This window comes from Leptonychotes weddellii, chromosome 8 (assembly GCF_054177405.1).
Source record: "Leptonychotes weddellii isolate Sample4059 chromosome 8, ASM5417740v2, whole genome shotgun sequence".
NCBI classification, from domain to species: domain Eukaryota; kingdom Metazoa; phylum Chordata; class Mammalia; order Carnivora; family Phocidae; genus Leptonychotes; species Leptonychotes weddellii.
The window spans coordinates 43,357,628-43,376,509 of NC_138376.1; the positions used below are offsets into that span (position 1 = coordinate 43,357,628).

At 38.5% G+C, this 18,882-nt stretch overlaps 1 protein-coding gene across 7 annotated transcripts in view; it reads right to left on the reverse strand.

Annotated features, from left to right (window-relative positions):
- Nucleotides 1-517: 517 nt before the first annotated feature.
- Nucleotides 518-18,882, reverse strand: part of DST (dystonin) — a 362,599-nt gene continuing 344,234 nt past the window's right edge. For 3 of the 7 annotated variants that reach the window (XM_081828446.1, XM_081828447.1, XM_081828449.1), the window contains 11 exons: nucleotides 17,693-17,822; nucleotides 15,891-16,054; nucleotides 14,687-14,849; nucleotides 13,013-13,167; nucleotides 12,757-12,831; nucleotides 11,866-11,883; nucleotides 8,949-9,066; nucleotides 6,435-6,634; nucleotides 5,846-5,956; nucleotides 2,652-2,775; nucleotides 518-1,790 (listed from right to left, as the gene is read on the reverse strand). In XM_081828446.1, the coding sequence (XP_081684572.1) occupies nucleotides 1,528-1,790; nucleotides 2,652-2,775; nucleotides 5,846-5,956; nucleotides 6,435-6,634; nucleotides 8,949-9,066; nucleotides 11,866-11,883; nucleotides 12,757-12,831; nucleotides 13,013-13,167; nucleotides 14,687-14,849; nucleotides 15,891-16,054; nucleotides 17,693-17,822 (1,521 nt within the window). In that variant the 3' untranslated portion in view covers nucleotides 518-1,527. Of the gene's footprint in view, nucleotides 1,791-2,651; nucleotides 2,776-5,845; nucleotides 5,957-6,434; nucleotides 6,635-7,544; nucleotides 7,617-8,948; nucleotides 9,067-11,865; nucleotides 11,884-12,756; nucleotides 12,832-13,012; nucleotides 13,168-14,686; nucleotides 14,850-15,890; nucleotides 16,055-17,692; nucleotides 17,823-18,882 lie in introns of all 7 variants that reach the window. The other 4 variants (XM_081828452.1, XM_081828453.1, XM_081828451.1 and 1 more) reach the window with 3 other exon arrangements.

The window sequence follows — 18,882 nt, forward strand, 5'->3', positions numbered from 1 at the left end:
CCACCCAGGCTCCCACTTCTAACTATATGTGATGCCATTTTTGTGTTTAGGAAAATTTGATCACTTGATTTTTAAATGTACATAGGCCAGAAGAGTATCACTAGATTACCTTAATAAAAGCAGTCACCCTGTCACACATCCCCTGCTTTTAGTTCATGTTTCTTTTAGTGATTTGCTTATTTATTAACTTATTAACTCTTTCTCCCTTGAATATAAGATGGCAAGGAACCTGCAGCCTCAAGGTAAGACAGTGGCTGGCACATCGTTGGTACTAAAAATATTTATAGAATATTAAATATTTGCCAATGTCATTCTTTACATATTTATTATATAATATATACTATTATAGTATATATAGTATATATATAATATTATATAATATTATATCCCTGTGTTGTGATGTCCCCCAAACTCACCCTGTCACACTGCTAATAAAAAATACATCATACATACATACCTTTATTCAAAGCAAACAAACGATAGAAAAAGTTCTTTAAATAATCAGGTATTCCAGATGTTCAAGTGAGTATGTTTTATTAAATGCATACTAATATCTTTCTATAGTATGTGAGTATACATAATAAATTAAAATGTATATATTTATTAAATATAGATATAATACCAGAACATGATTATTTCAGATGAGAAATCAAAATAAACCCATTTGTAAGTATCTTTTGGTCACTCCAAATTGATATTGCTCATAAAAAAATACACGGATTTTCCCTGGGGAAAAAAATTAATTCCATAGCAATGTAGTTAGGGGACATGTTTTATTTCATAGCTTTCTGCAAGCAAAATTGCTTTGATACAAAATGAGTTCAATGATACAGGTGCTACCGTCCACTCAAGCAAAAGAAAACCTCACATTTATATGAATGCTCTTTATAATTATATTCTTACAGTATAATAGGTCTAATAATCCAGGACGCCTCTGGCCTCTCGGGAAGCCGCGGCACAGAAATGCTGCCAGGTTCTGGAACATCCGAGCACTGGCCAGTGCCTAAAGGAACTTCCTGTGAGCTCTCGGTCAGCTACTGCTCAGAGGACTGTGTGTGGACGTGCTGTCTGCCCTCCGTCTTTTAGTTTACAGTTAAGTCATCTCAAAATACATCCCGGCTGTGTGTCTTTTGGCTTTTCAGAGTTTCTACGGAAGCAGGAAGAGGTCATGAGGTATCCGTGACATGGGCCGCGGCTGGACCGCCGTGGCGGACAGAGCGGGCTGGGGGCACTTACCTGCAGGGACGGTCACGGACCCTAATGTGTGCCCCGCACGCTACGGTGCAGAAGTGTTCGTGCCGGCGTAACGCCTTCCTCCCCCCTCACAGACCACGTGCCTCTAACCCCAGAGTATCTGACAAAAAACCATACAGATAAAATAAAAAGACAAATACACAAATAAGGCCATCTGCAGAATTTTAAACTCACTTCTTGCAATTATTTCACAATAATTTCTACATCATATTTTACATCTTTCAAACTTCAATAATAAATGCTCAAGGAAGGGCCGCGGTGGGACCAATTGCACTATCTCTTGGAGGACTTGTCCAGTTTGCTGGCAGGTGATTTCCTCTGGGGCGTGGGGATTTTGGAAGGCTTGGCTGTGGATGGCCGAGAACCTGCTCGGGGGGTAGGCCTGTGTGTCTGGGGGACAGTCTCCACGTCTGAGCACACGGACTGGATTTCTGAAATGTCAAAGTCTGATGCATCACTGCCTCGGCGGCTGCTGGCCCTGCTGCCGGCCTTGCTTCCGGCTCGGCTTCCCGGACGGCTGGGGGTCTTCCTGGGATCTAGGGAGAGAGCACCGACAGGGGGGAACCACCCTTCATCAGTACTGGGTCCATGCACAACACATTCTTGAAACCTAATGCCACCCTTAACATCCACGGTTTTTCTTGTCACCCGGTAGGCACTCAGCCGACACCTGTGGGTTCACGGCCGTTTTCCATCCCACTAGGGAAGGTGGCCTCACTCTGAGTTAGATGTAATATACAAAAAGCTAGGTTTACAAACTAAAGGTACGTTTGGGCTGAGTCCCTGGAAACAGGATTCCATTGACTACAGGCAGATACGAGGAATATACCTATAATTTAAGATTATGCTTTCCAAAGTTTAACATGTGTACCTAGGGCTGTGCAAACACGGGGCAAACTCTTAGGTGTAAGTTTTGCCCGAGGATAAGTGATTCAAAGCACGTGGGAGTTTAAAAGATAAGACTTGAAACTTGAAAGACGCTTCATGCTTGCTGAGCCCAGAACCCCAGGGACTGGGTTCACTATTCTGTGGAGAAGTAGAAGCAGCACAGGTATAAGGCCCGGCATGGCTGGGTTTTTCCAATCACCCAAAACAGAGCCCAGGGTAACTTCTGCACAGGCAGAAGGACCCAGACCTTCCGGCCTGAAGGGGTAAGGACACGGCTGTGGTGTTTCTCGTGTTCAGCTTTCTTTGATACTTTCCAAAAGTGATTTTCCTGTCCCTTAGTCTCATGACTCGTTTATCCCCTACCGCAGCTGGAGGACTGGACTAGGTGTCATTTCAAAAGAATACAGCATCATCGATTCGTTATTTCAGCCCCAGTGAAGAAGAGCAGGGACGTTAGTCCCCGGATCACACTGCAAGAAGCCGTTAAGACAGACGTGCGCCGCACTCACCTGCAAACTGTGTTCGCACTCTGGCCGCCGCGGTGGTTATCAAGCCACTGTCGTCCCCAGAGTGGAAGCCTTTCCCTGACAAGTAGCCGGGGAGTCGAAGCTTGCTTCCTTGGATTGGCGTACCCTGTGTTTAATAGCGAAAGGACATTTCAGGAAATGGCTCCTGTGCCGTGATCTTCCGCGAACAGCGCGTTGCAGATGGGCCAAAACCCTCTGGGGGCGGAGGGGGGGGGGGAGCGTTTCGATTAAGCGCCACATGGGGTTCTCACCGCTCGCTTTCCTCATTTCTGATTCTCTCCCTGAATTCAAAAGGAATTCATGTTGAAGAGAAAACACAAAAATAGCGATCCCCAAATGGCAGCAAGGGGGAAAAAAAAAAGCAAATTAAACCGTGAGCACATTAGTATCTTCCAGTTTGTCAGCGAATATTACAGAGTTAGGAGAGTCCCGCAGAAAGACGGGGAGCGCATGGTACAGAGAGAGGGCGGGACTCTGAAAAGTTGTGCTTGCATATTCTGTCACCTCCAAAGCTTTTAGGGAACCAGGCAGAAATGAACAGACAGAATTAGAGCAATAAGTAAATAATGCCTAAACAGTCATCATTTAAACAAACTTAGCTGCAGAAAACACGCAGTGACATTTTCTAACTTGGTACCACTCCACTGTAGCTACTTCCAATACCTTCTATGGCCTCTCCACACAGAACATGAGGCGATGCTTAGGGAGGACTCTTCAAAAATTCTTAAAGGAGTTCATAGAGAATGCCCAAAGTAATCACGACTATGAGATTTTATTTTAAGTCTAAAATCACTGCATTTTTTCCAGATCACTACAACATTCTGAAAATTCTCCCAAAGTTAAAAAAATAAATAGAACTCCCAAGAAGTAAAAGGGATGTCATTTTGCCTCAATGAACTTATAGGGAGCTGTTTGGAGGAAAGGAATCTATACACATTACGTGTGCGGTTTTTGTTTTTTAAGTAGTTTTTCCCTTATTAATAAGTTGTAAATGTTTAATAAAGCGTATGTAAGATCTTTTGATACTTCGGAGTTGCAATTTAATATAAATGTCATATTTGAAATTCATTTACATACGTATTCTATACATACATTTAAGGATGGAATTTATATGTGATTTGTATCCATATAAAACTTAAGTTTTCAAAATACTTTTCACACGTCAGGATAATTACTCTTCACACTCACCTAATCACAACTTTTTTATAAATGTGAAAGATGAGGGCCTGAGGAGGGCAGTGGTTTGCCCAAGATCTGTCAACTCTGACCTAGCTAAATTCCTAACTTTAAAAGAATCTCAACAATCCACGAAGAAAGTGAGGATCCCCAAATTATGAAATATATCACTCAAGGTGGCAGAATTCATTGCCATGTGAGACCCAAATCATTCTTCTCAGAAAGCCTTGATTAATTCTTATTTTATTGTCACAAACCCTACCTAGTTCTCTTACAGACCCCCTCCATAGAAGTATACTATTGTTTTCTCTGTTTGGCTGTTTTGTCTATGAGCCTATTGGAAACAAAACATAATTTTATAGTAGTTAAAATAACATACTTAAACTCTAATCTGGGGGAGGTCTCCACTTTTTAAAAATCTGAACTACACAGCAGCATAGTCCCCAAAATTTAAAACACACATGCCACTTGAGGTTCCTCAAACTTCTCAGTTTTCATAGGTGAAGGGAAGGGAAAATAAAATAAAATATCAAAGAGGGAGGCAAACCATCAGAAACTCTTAACTCTAGGAAACAAACAGAGGGTTGCTAGAGGGGAGGTGGGTGGGGGGATGGGGTAACTGGGTGATGGACATTAAGGAGGGCACGTGATATGATGAGCACTGGGTGTTGTATAAGACTGATGAATCACTGACCTCTACCTTTGAAACTAATAATACAGTATATGTTAATTAAATGAATTTAAATTAAAAATTAAAAAAAAAACTTCTCAGGTTTTGCTACAACAGATCCATCATAAGTGACAGACGTCTCTAGATAAAGTATGATACTAACCTCTCCCACCCGAGAGAAGGGGTGGGCATGAGGGGTCAGGGAAGGAGGAAGAGCTGAAGAAGGAGTTGTTTCTGCCTCAATTCTACTACCACCAGCAAGGATCTTTGCATCATTTCCATCTAAGTCATGAGAGTAATAAAACGTTCTCTGCTTACCTCTTATTATTCATGTGAGGATTAAATAATAGATTAGAAAGTGTTTTTGAAAAGCATAAAAAGGGCTTTTTAAAGGTACTATAGCACGTCCATAAAAGGGTCTGGCCTTTAACATGAAATTCCCCCCTTCATTTCCAGACAGGTTGTTTAGGGACAGCCCCCCCCCCCAGAATATTGATTCTAATCAAATATGTGATTTGACACCTATATGTATCATTTGACAGAGAACTTCCTTTCAAATCTATTTGGTTGACTTTCAATTGAATGTAGATGATCTGATAAATGAGCTAACTTGGCAAATTTTATATGACCTAAATATCTTATCCGCATCAATCATGCCATGTTAAAAAGCTGAAGCATACTTAAACAGTAATCATTAAAGTCTTATTAGACTTTAAAAGACACACACCTATTGAAAATGCCAGATAACTTCTTGCATATCTCAGCCCCCAAACCTCTGTACTGATAACTAAAAGGCTTATGGCTTACCCACACGGTGTTCCTGGGCAGAAATAAATATAACAAACATTTGGAAGGACCGCGCTCATAAGGAACACACAACAAACATTCTTTTAATGTAAGTGATTTTCTCTTGTAAATGACAGTGCCTCTCACTCTCACCTAAAGGGGGATTATTGTATTTCTTGCCCCAATTATGGCTAGAAGCAGGAGCATACTAGGAGCTTTAAAAGAAACTTTACTTAGGTCTGAATATAATTTCCTGTGTGTTACTCTCCCAAGAGAGAAAAGCCAAATTAAGTATGAGGAAGAGAATAAAAAAGGAGGTACACAGAGCCTGTAAGTGTAACTATGCTCAGCTGACACCAAAGACCTATGAATTGTCTTTTCTGTCTTTGCAGAAATGCTGAGTTGATACTTGTCTAATACAAGTCTACAAAAAGACATAGTATTGTCAAAAGTACATGTGTTAGGGGAAAGGTAAAGCAATGTTAGTGCGTGACAGTTTCAATAAAAGAAGACTGTTAGACTAGGATCTGGGGCCTTACGATACCTCTGCAGATGGCACGGAAAAGTCTGAGCACTCTGCTGGTTTACAAGGAGTTGACATTTTGCTGTTTGTCAACCATGGTTTACCATAATTGCGTGTTAAAGGATGGAGAATCTGTATGGAACAATGGCAAATCAAATGTAAAGTATGGCAGATAAAAAACAAACCACAGAAAGAGATATTCATAGTCAAGAGTAACATTTCACAGTAAGAATGATAATAATTAAAAATAAATGCCAAGATCTGATGGCAAATCATAGACACCAAATAAATAAATAAATAAATAAAGCTTTATTTCGAAAGGAAAAAAAAAAAACCAACACTCTGAAAGGTAACTAAAACTCTTAAGTAGATAGTTTCTTAAGTAGATGGGCCACAAAGCAAAAGCGTGTGTGTGTGTGTGTGTGTGTGTGTGTGTGTGTGTGTGTAGATACATACACACGCATATTTCAATCCTTCACTTGTTATATTGTGAGAAGGGATACACATGGAGAAGGCTGGCCCCACAGGTTCTAGGGTCCTCAAACATTCAAAAGTTACTCGAGACAGTGATGGCACGGAAGACGGACAACACTTCCTATCTGAGTCCTACCTTGGGCGTGCTGGTGGCGGGCCCCTGTGGAGAGGCTGCCTGGCCAGCCTGACTGGATACAGAAGTTGATCGGTTGGGTGACGCTCCTCGTGATGAAGGCCGCGATCTTCGGCCCCGGGGTCGGAAGGCAGCCATACCCTGACTGGCACCATCTGCTAAAATGAACTTCTCCCGAAGCTCCATGTTTGTCCTTCCTTTAGCTGGATTATGTGACACACACAGCAAGGCACGCAGACAGAAGAAAGGGAAAAAAGAAAAAAGAGGCGCTCAATTACGGGAAAAACAACTACCTGGCACCACAGACCATGGTGAGGAGTTCAAGAACAGCTTTTTGCCATGCCAACTCCAACGCAGCATAACAAAAAGTTAAATGCATTCCTTTACAATGCATTCCTTTTGGATACAAGTAAGTTTGGGAAAGAAAAAAAAAAGTGTGTTTATTCTAACACTAGACACCAGCAAGAATAACCACTTAATATTAAAGAAAGAGTCAGCATGAAAATGGAAAGCTCATGCTAAAATATTGTTAATCCACCAGCTACTGATGCCCACATGGTTCATCACCCCTTCCCCACACTGAGAAGACAAGCCAGTAAGGCAGGGACTGTAGCTTTTGCATGTACTACTGAGTTAAGGAGAATGCCAGTATTTTAACACTGGAATTAAACAATAGGATTACACAGAATGAGAGATGGTTTGTTAATCATGATGACAACATATAAACTCTCAGGTTTTTCACTTTTTATTTTATGCCTTGAAAAACTCGGTTTAACCGACATGCAATAACGAACGCCAGACCCAAGGATATGAGGTAATCAGTGATGCAACACTCATACAAACACATATGCACACGGAGAACACCCCACAAGAACCCGATGAGCAACGTGTTAGCATGTGTCTGATCACTTATAGAGCACCTACATTTGCGACACCCCAGAAGTGTGCCGATGTTTCAGAACTTAAATTTGGAAGCACCAGCTCAGTTGGATATGAGTTAAGCCATACGCGATGGATGAAGCATGTTATCTTAAAACAAATGATTAAAGCAAGAATGTAAAAGTAGGAAAGAGAAAAGGCAAGAGGGGAGAGGCAAAGAGAGGGGTTGCCAACCTATAGTAGGCTGAGTAGTAGTAATTGAAGAGTTTGATTCCGAACGTAACATTTTACTCCCATGATGATGAACTAGAAAAAATGACACAGGATACCAATCACATTAAAGAATACTGTTAGCAAGAGAAGAAACAAAGTACAGTAGTTGAATATGCAAAGGGTGCTCAGATCCGGCTTTTAGCACACATTTTAGAAGAAAAGTTGCATCGGGGAAAGAAGCACTCAAAGATTTGACTCAGTAAGAAAAACGTATTTGGAAGACTTGGCCACAGTCACACTAACTTTTCTAAGCAACTCAACAGGACACTACACATTCTAATTCCTTTGTCTCATAAGTGGAACTGCATCACTTGAGGCTGCATTATTTCCAAAATATTAAAAAAGGGAGTCTTTGTGATTTTACCCCTTTGGCGGGGGTATCTTTGACCTGCAGAGAGCAGAGCTACTGAGGAGGGTCATGTGACAATCCCCGGGCGCCCTGAGTACAGCGGCCTGCTGACCCACAGGAACTCACTCTGATGTACCTGTATGGTCAGATGCCTGCACCAAATTAACAGAGGCCCCACTGGAAGAACCCCGGCCTCCCACTTGGTAGCCGAAACAGTATCAGCACGGACATTTGCGTTGTTCGATTAAGAGGATTGAAATGAGCTCACATGTTAAAGAAAATCACAAAAATGTTATTGCTTTTTTATTCTTTCCCGGAAGAAAAATGGGCTAAGTAAATGGGACCTAACTAGACACTGCAATCAAATGACCACTTGTAAGGTCAATCACTTAAGAATGCCACAATTGACTAGAGGATCTGAAAAATAAGGTAAATTGAAAGATAATCAAGGATTCATTGGCTGGTAGGTATGGAGTGAATACAGTATCATATGTTTATATTTTCAACATGCTCATCTGCAGCTTCGAAGTAAGAATCAAGTTGGCAGTTGATGATTATTTTCAAAACTTTTAGGTATTACTTTCCTTACCTCCGCCCAATTTGAAAAACTTTCACTTTTAAACTTTTACTGTCCAGCATGTTCAGTCTCCTTCACTTCAATCTCCTTTCATTTTACTTTGCTATATAATAACAGATGAAATCCTTTCCCTAGTTGGTGTAATACTCATTTTGAAAACTGCAGATGGGAGCATTTCCTTAAAAAATATCTATTCTAGTATTTCCTGCCTATCAGTCTCATATTTATCCAGAAGATGTAAGGGAAATAAATGAGAAGAACATGGTTTACATGACTGCCACAAGTTCTTTGGGAACTTTAGGCTGACAGAGACCAATGTGAAACATTCATTATTGTAATAAATGACCAAAATTATACCCAGCATGTTTTTGATGCTGGAAAATAGTACAAAATTGATATACTTTCATGGTGTTTTTATCTTGACATAGCATCTCCTTACCCCTGCAAGGATCATTTTTCACTAAGAACTCATCAAGTGCCATCCATCCACCTCCAACACGAACCATTACGGTACTTCGTAGGATCCGAACGAGTCGCAGTTGCTGGGAGTCTCCAAACTGTGAAGATGAAGGAAGAAAGAACCTCTAATTGTCAACAGCAAGTCTACACTAAAGGATGATGTGCAATGTGCAGTAGCTTAAAAGCAACCAACTTAAATTTCTTGCTTAGTTCACAGTGATTAGTAAAATCTCAGAAAAGGGTGTTTGAAATGATCTGCGTTAGACTGCTGCATGCTGATTTAGCCCAAAGGAAACAGTTTGGAAAAAGCTAACAAAGGTTATCAAGTATAATATTGAAGCTTTGTTCAAGAAATGATTTTTCTTCATGATAGAAACAATATTAGTAAGGCAGTAATTGAAAAATGTTTCTAGAAATCAAACACAGACATGAAAATAAGCACTGGCCCACTAGCCCAGGGCTTATAAGATTCTAAAGAAAATCTAATAAACTCTGATTCTTCTTCATTAAAACTTCCTACTAAAACTGTTTTCCGCTGAAATCTGTGAGAGAAATCTCCAGAAGCTCGTTTCATTTTCTCTAAGAGCAGTTGTGACTTAGAGAGATAAAGTAGTAAATGAACATGACCAACAAAAATTTCACAGTCAACTAAAATTTCTGCATCACTAATGATCTGGTAAACCAATTTGTTAAAGGCTGGATTAATGTGCCATTTTGGAATACTGTAATATTAGAACAGCCAGTGACACATTATTAATGATATAGCTTTCAAATCTAAAAAGCCTTCTCTTAAAGCTGTTTGTACCATAATTACAGACACTAATAAGCAGTTGAGTTCTTACCCTTTCAATGGATCTCCAATCACTTGGATACACTACAAATTCTGCAAGTCCTGAATAAAGGTCTAGACTACATAGTTTCTGATTGTAAGATTTATTTTGAAAGCCCATGAGAAATAATTTTATACTTTTAAATCATTTCTAATAGGCTCATGTTCAGCTTGTAAAAATCACCAAACCAAATTTCATGGCTGCCAACCCAGCAGATACCATAGCAAAATGAACAGTCAGGTAAGCATAAATAAAACTTCTTTTAAAGGCAGGTAAGATACAATTGTGACTTTGACTATTTGTCTGGGTTAATGATGGATAAACAGAAAGCTTTATTTTAAGTAGATACAATCTGCCACTTTTCAATATGCTTTAACACTGAGTTTCAGGAAAGGAGCCCTAAAACAAAGCCAACCATTCAAGACCCTGAAACTCAAAAGGACCTGGAAAGCATGTAAAATGCACCAGCAGGAACTCATGCGTTTTACATCAACCCTTTTTATATTGCTATTTCTAAGTCCATTTTCAAGGCTTGAGATTTAAACTTTCCTATAAAATGAACCGGTTCCTGAAAAGTAAATTAAAATTTAAAAATCAAAATATATATTTATTTTGTTAGAAAAAATTTGGTGCTGCTAATTAATAAGCAAAGGAAAAGGAAGGGATTTAAAGAAAATTACCCTTAAGAAACCAGATAATTAGACCAGACACTTTCGTTCCAAGATTATGTTCAAACAAAAGTTTTAAGGAAATAATGTTATTATTTTATAGAGATATTTCAATTCTAATAAATATGATTTACATTTATTTTGAGAGGGTATTCTCTGGACAACTAACATTGCCTTCAGAATTTCCCTAATTTTCCTAACGGCCAAATCGTGAGACAAGAAAAAAATAGGACTAATGTTTGCTCTTAGTGTTTTCAGTGAATAAAACCTTCTTAACCAACTGAGCCACCAAGGCACCCTGAATAAAACCTTCTTAAAGAGAGCACTTTTCTCATCCTTTCCACAAGTAAAAAATACCACCCCAATTGTTGATTCAGAAAATAACAAGAAGTGAGCAGAACAGTAACTTTTTATCTATTATAACTAATGCCAAGTCTTAAAGACATCTATTCAAAGGAACTGAAATTTCTATTTGAAAAAATTATGTGCTTGCAATGAATGGGGATAATAGGGAATTTGAAACTTGAGAGGTAATACGGCTTAAAAACCGAGTGGCAGAGTAATATCTAACATGATATGGTCAGGTATTATAAATAGTATGGTTCTTTCCAAAAGCATACAGTGAAAAACTCTTCTCTTTTGTTTAAATCAAAACACAATTTCTCTTTAGTTCTAAAAATTGTGATCATGACACAGGGCCACTGGACAGTTTATACTGACTTCAATGTAAAGTCAAAACGGGATAAAGTGTGATTTTAAGATTTCATAGAAGTTATAAGAGATACATTTCCTCAAAAGGAATGATACCAGAGTTAAAATTTCTACTCAGAAGATGCAAAGCCCTGAATCAGTGATTTAGGACAAATGGGACAATCGCTGCTTTGGAGAGAACACATTACCTGTGGCTGAGCGCCAGGGAGACTTCTCACTACTCTTGTCTTCCCACGTCACTGCCCAGTGCGGATCCTTCTCTAGCTACTGTCAACCACATGACCTCAATGTTTGATTTTTTTTTTTTTACCTCAATAGTAAAACACAGCATAGAGATATGTGCAGCATCAAATCTGTGTTCCAATAAGTATTTGCATAAAACACATGCTAGCAGTCTCATTATAAACTGGAACTAAAAATTGCATTTGTAACACTGTGACCAGTCAAGCTACAATTTATTATCTGGTTTGCTTAAAAGTAATCTCCTCATTTGAGACACACGGCAAAAAGGAATCCTGGATCAAGGACCCTTAACAGCGTTTACAGAAACACCACGCCAACCAACAATGTAGTAGCTAGGGCAACAGCATGGGAAAGATTGGCCATGGCAAGCTTTAATGACTATGAATTAAAGTTAAAAAAAAAAAAAATCATTGGGAACTTGAGAATACATTCCACTGGTTTATACCTGATTTCCCAGGAAGAACTGATAAAAAAAAAAAATGAAAAATGGAAGAAAGACACAATTAGTTCAATAGGAAACTTTCTATATGACTCTAGAACACACACATACAATCCTTCACACTCTGGGCTCCTGGATATAGTATCTAGTTTAGAGATGTGCAGGTACCCACTTCAAACCATATAATCAGTAAATTTTCTATAAAAGTTTTTTTTTTTTTTAAATCCTTGGGTTTCAAATTTAGGTTAGAAATTCAAATATGTCGAATATTTTTCAATATGAAAATATAAAAACTAAAATCAAAAAGAAATTTCGCTTGTAAGTAACATACTGTATTAGGGAAACTCAGCACATTTCCTATCTAGCTACTACATGTAAGAGATATTCCAAAAAAGAGAAGAAAAAGATAGAGGAGTGACAAAGTCACACTGGTGTTCAAATAATTATTTTGAAGAAGGTGAACTGAGCTTTTGAGATTCTGAATAAAAGGAAAAGTAACTACCCAAGTGGAAACCTTTGCCCCTTTTTCGTATTTCTGAAAATGATTCAACATTTTTAACTTCGTGGTTCTGCCTTTGAATAGCTTTATTAGAAATATGAAAACTTACCTGTAATCATAATAAAATATATTATAAAGTCATAGGAAGCAACCTGAGTATGTGGGATGTGTTTTCCTCCTCAAAGTGAAGCGTGTGTCAAAGACATGTCCTAATTTACAAAATGCAGGCTATCTCTATATAATTTAAAATGACAAAAGCTGGAATTTCATATACCATTCTATTGTGACGTAAGGTAAAAAATAATTAGCATTCCTGGAAAGCAATGCAGTTCAAATTGTATATAAATTTCCATTTTTATCCTTCAAGAGAACTAAACCGTTAATTTTTGAAAACTCACCCTGTATTTGTTGTCTCCAATCTGTTCAACTTGAAATCGTTTTGCACATTTACATTTCGCTACCTGCCTTGTCACCTGCCAAAAACAATGACGAAATGTCCACTTAAAGTTAACATTACATCGCGGAGTCTGTAAACCCCTCGACACAACAACTCAAGATGGAAGTACATAAGATAAAATGGCTGCATGAATTTGCACGTGGTATCCTGGCAGCGGCACAATGCTGCTGTTGCAGGGGGTGGGGGATATGGAGTACCTCATCTTCGATTTTGTCGGCATCAGTGACGGGTTTATAGGCGTCTTTATTTGGGTGAAGGGCTGCTACAAATTCGTAGTAGTCAATATACCCGTCGCCGTCTCGGTCAAAGATGTCTGCCACCGCGCTCATCTCCAAGCGGCTGGTTGGAAACTCTAAAATTTTCAAAATAATAGTAAAGTAAGATTACTGAAGTATAGCTGAAAAATAAAACTGTAAGATACTGAACGGTGTACATCGCAATGATCTGATCCTTGTACATGTTGTGAAAGGAGTCCTCCCATGAAGTTAATTAACACACCCACCACCTCACATATTTGTTTTTTTCTGAATGTTTAAGTTCTACTCAGAAAATTTCAACTACACAATACAGTGTTATCAACTGTAGCCATCAGGTTATACTTCAGATCCTTAGACCTTACACATCATACAGCTTAAAGTTTGTACCCTTTTACCAGGCTCTGCCTATTCCCTCCCCCACCACCTCCCAGCCCCTGGCAACCTCTTTTCTACTCTCTGTGAGTTTCACTCTGTATGTAGATTCCACGTATAAATGATAATTAAGATACTCTCAGAATAAGCCATACTACATTCCCAGTGAAAGTTGTTTTTGTTTTTTGTTTTTTGTTTTTAAAGATTTTACTTATTTATCTGACAGAGAGAGACACAGCAAGAGAGGGAACACAAGCAGGGGGAATGGGAGAGGGAGAAGCAGGCTCCCCGCAGAGCGGGGAGCCGGATGTGGGGCTCTATCCCAAGACCCCGGGATCATGACCTGAGCCGAAGGCAGATGCCCAACGACCGAGCCACCCAGGCGCCCCACCAGTGAAAGTTTTTAAGACCTGCTATTTATAACAACATTTTACAAAAAGATTTAATCTTAAAAAAAAAGTTAAGTAGTATAACTTGCTAATTCTGCCTCAACTGTATTATTTTTATCTTAATGTAGCCAGTTAAATTATCAGAGTCATCAAACATATTAAAATCCTCTTAAAAGCTGATTTATAGCATAACAAATGAAACCACTATATATGGGACCTATATTTATCTTTAATTACTACCAGGGTGAATCATTTGAAATTGCTGTTTTACTAGGTTGAAAACTGTTTAAAATTAGCCAATTTCATATGGTTCAACTACCACTCTACTTAAGGAATATATGAATTATATATATATGAATTCATATCATATATACTCATATGATTATATAAAATTTAAGAATTATTTCCAGTAACATCTGCCAGAGAAATCACGTCCATATGACTCAACCATCAAACAAGGTGACACATACCTTAAGAATTTTTATAGAGTTCTAATTTCCCACTAATGACAAGAATTAAGTATCAATTAGAACAAAAAAGGGAAGAGGCTGACTTGAATTGATTGATTTCCCATTACAGGTCGGACAAAACAAACAATCTAAGAATCAGATTATTAGCTTTATTATACTAATGAGGACACAGCTGCAGTGGAACAAGGAATATACTAACTGCAGTTACATGAGTACGAAGTATGCCTGACTCCAAAACCACACATTTCACCAAGGACACGTCACTGAGGGCAGTGACTTCATAGCCAAGTTTAAAGGCAATGCTTCACTGGTAACACAAGTTTAAACTGTGCTTATTTTCTTTAAAAATGACATCATTTAGAGTCATCTCTCTTGGGACTTACTTGAGGAAAGAATTCCATCAATAAATTCTTGTCGGGTTATTTTCCCGTCCTGATCTTTATCAATTCTCCTGAAGAAGTCCATCACTCGAGATTTCTTATGATTCATCCACCTCATGTATTTTTTGCGCCAGATATCAAAATCAAAGTTAGCAAATTCCCTCAGCTGGAAAGGACAAAAGGTATTTTGGTTCATATGGGGCTCAAATGATATCTCATACTTTATGAATAAAGTTATTTTTAATGACCTTCCAGATCACGTACAGGTCTTTCTGACTTCAAAAAAAAGGTCTGATCTTGCAAAGGGAGTACAGGAACATCTTTCCTGGAATTTCACTCCTGTCACTGGTTTTTCTTTTCAAATAAAAGAAACAAATAAAGCTCCTCAAGAAGTCAAACTGAAAATTTCTGAGAGTGCCAATGTGACAAAGGTGGACGGCCCCAAAGAAACACTACTGGTAAGTTCTATGCCCACCAGACAGCAGGCCCAGCTCAGCAGCACTTACCACCTCTGCTCTCTCCCTGCTGTTTGCCATTCTACCTTCTCTAGGTTTCTAAAAACTTCACAGTTTCAGAATCTGAAACTCTAAATCTCAGACCACAGAACATATATATATATATATATATATATATAATGAAAATATCTGAATTATCAATAGTAATATTTCCCAGGTAATACCAAGCAAACATATGTTAAGCTGGATCTTTTCTTATGCAGTCAGCTTCTGATTATGTTAAAACATATTATAGTGGACCCTTGAACAACATGGGTTTGAACTGTGTGGGTCCACTTTCATGCAGGTTTTTTACAAAATAAAAAAAGATGTATTTTCTCTTCCTTGTGATTTTCTTAATAACATTTCCTTTTCTCTAGCTTATTTTCTGGTAAGAATACAGTATATAACACACACAACATACAAAATTTGCGTTAATTGCTTATCATGGGTAAGGCATTTGGTCAACAGAGGCTACTACTGATAAGGCTTCAGGTCAACAGTAAGCTTTTAAGCATTTCAGTTTTGGGGAATCAAAAGTTATACATGGATTTTTTGACTATGCAGTGTGTGTGGGGGGGGGCAGGGAGGGGGAGGATGCTGGCATCCCCAACCCTCATGTTGTTCAAGGGTCAACTGTTGTTTTTTACTTTATTGATTCCCTAAACCCACATCCCATATATCAGGGGTGCTGAATATAGGAGTTTTCTAACCTCCTCCAGTCTGTCCAAGGCGTCATTAAGCTTTCTCCTCCTTTCCAACGCAAGGAGCCAAACTTGCTGCCATTTGCTCACCAATAAGTTGACCCTGGGATTCTTGGTTTCAATTTGTGTCTGTGATCCAGAGGGATATAAGCTTGATGCCGGAAAGCGCTTTCCTATTAAAATACAACTTCAGTTAGGAGGACAGTTTCCAGGGTTCTGAAATATGTTAAGGCCTGGCCTTTATTGTTCCTAGCTAAGACTGAATCAACTTAATTATTTAGAAATATCTTATTTAGATGATGTATAATGTTCAAGTCCAGATCTGTTTTATTTACCAAGGATCACATAATTTTCATATAAAATAGAGAAACATATCCTGACAGGGGCATTTAAATACTGGAAAGCTCTCTTTATAAAATTATGTTTAAAACATTTTCCAGCTTAAAATCCATGCCATTTCACTGACAACGAAGTACCTTGTGATCCTGTCTTTTGTTAAGGCATGATAAAAGAAATCTCCCAGGGCAGTGAGACTTATCTTAGAATCAACTACACAAAACCAGCTGTCCTTCTTAGAAAAGATGGCTAGAAGGAGGGCAAGTGAGGGCAGGAGACAGTGGCCATTCATTTGAGTCACAGCAAGATACTTTACAAATTCTGATCAAATATGGACGTGTGTGTAGGATCCCAGGTTTCATCCAAGTCCATTTTCCACAGAGATTGTATGTTTCCTGTGCATAGTCTCATACCCCAATTTACTGCCTTACTAACATTTTCTCCCTCTTTTCTGGCTATTTTTCACAAGTTTCTATAACATCAGAGAACAACTGTCTCAATGGATTTTCCTCATCTAACTAAATGGTTAAATGTGCCCTAGAAAAACTACTGGCCTAAAGTCATAAAGGAAGTGAGCGTCCAAGCTGGGATTTGGCCAGAGTTCCTAACTCCTACGAGGCTATACAAAAATACCAACAGCTAATATTTATTGAGCATTTAACTACATGCCAGGAAGTATGCTAAGCGCTTCATACACATTAGCTCATTTAATCCTCACCAGAATCCAATGAGGTTATAATTATCCCCTTTATAAATGTGTAAATTGAGGCTCAGAGAGAGTGTAAGTAACTTGTCCCAGGTTCAATTTCCCAGCTGGTAAGGAGTCTGCCTCCAGAGTTTTTAACCACTTTGTTACCTTGTCCCCTTGTGTAATACAGCAACTACAAAAGATGTGAAATCATTTTATTAAAGCACCATTTGGGAATATATAAAATTACCACTATTCAGATATAAATTGTGCTTCTTTTAAATCTTCTCCAAGCCAGCTATTATTGTTTTTAATGTCCCTTTGTAACTTCATTTCGTGGAGTCAAGGTAGTCTGAGAAGTAAATAGAGCCTGAAGTCATATGAATATGGGCAAAATCTACCAGACTGCTGGCCACTGATGAACAGTTAGGTCGTGAACTTTATCCAGGTCATGGTCATTTCTGTTACATCCCACCATAAGGTTATTTACATAATAGAAGCAAAAGGGGATGATGGTTTCTGTTCTTGTTGCAAATTTTTTCCAATTTCTTCTAGCTAATCTAAAAGATAACCTTCAAGCAAATAAAACTACACAGAGAGACCTGGATATATCTTTTTCTTTATTTTTAAATAAGCTGCTACAATATTTGAGCCCATGTATTCTTTCAAGGAAAACTTTTATGACAGAGAGGAGCTCATAGAATCACCAATTGCTCTGAAATTTCAAACGACAACTCAAAACTAACTTCCTTGGCTTTAGCCGTGTAAGAAATTGGCCACTGCTTACTTCCTGCTCGTCCCTTATCCAGGACTGGAATATGGGACTGTAATGAGGAAGGATCAGCCGCTCTCCTCTTGTAGGTCTTGGTAACTTTGTCCACATCAGGTTGTTTTCTGGTCATTTCCTCCATGAAGGTCTGAAATGTCAATGTCAGTTAAATATAAGTACATCAGAGAAAACTATCTTCAGAAATGAACTAAAAACAAAGGATAAAAAGACCATGCTATTATTTCTGAAATTCATCCTGGAAAAAAAGGCATAAACCAACTTGTTGTATCTTTAGGGGGAAAAATGTAAGCCACCATAACATAGCATTTACTCGTATCTAAAGAATATAAAATGTTATACCTGGTAAGTAATTAGAGCACTGTAACAGTAATTTGTTTTAGTTTGAAGACCACACATGGGAACAGCTGAATAACTGATATAACCTATCTGTGTATCAACCAGGATCTTCCAGAGCTTCCAAGCTCTTCCTGAAGAATCTTAAAGTGAGCATTTATCTGCAAAGCAACTAATTACCTGGGCTGGTCCTTAGGGCTTCTCTGCGGCACATTTCACTTACATACTTGAAATACTTAGGATGGCTTTGATATACAGTGACATACAGCAACCACATTAAATATGGATATATTTTAAATTATTTCTGTTGATACATACGCTATGCCAAGGGAGATAAAAGTTATTCAGGTTAAAGTTTCCATTTAAGAGGTCTGACTATCTTGCTACTTCTTGTCTTGTCTCCTTAGGCTTATATTATTATTGCTAACTTAGATATCCCTATATCTGGAATATGCAGCAAAGACCAAGACTGTGGTGAAAAGGGATGAAAAAAAGAGGAGGGGGATAAAAGCGAAGAGTGGAGAAACACATTTCTGGAATATCTGTCACACTGGAGAACTCTGATCACAGAGAACATGGCGTGAGGCCCTTCAGGGCCATTACGGACATCGATGGCTCAGACCTTTATTAAAAATCTAATAGCAATATTAACTGCTTAGTCAACTAAGCTGACTTAGTAATGTTTCCCTTTGTAAAAGTGTACCAAACAAAGTAACAAGCAAACAAATAAATCAGAGGTAGTGTGACACCCATCATTTCAGTTTGAAACAGGTAGGATAGAGAAGTCATTTTTTTTTTTTGAGCAAGACGATGCGCTCCCTTGTAGACAGGATGTATTTGAAGTACAGACGGTC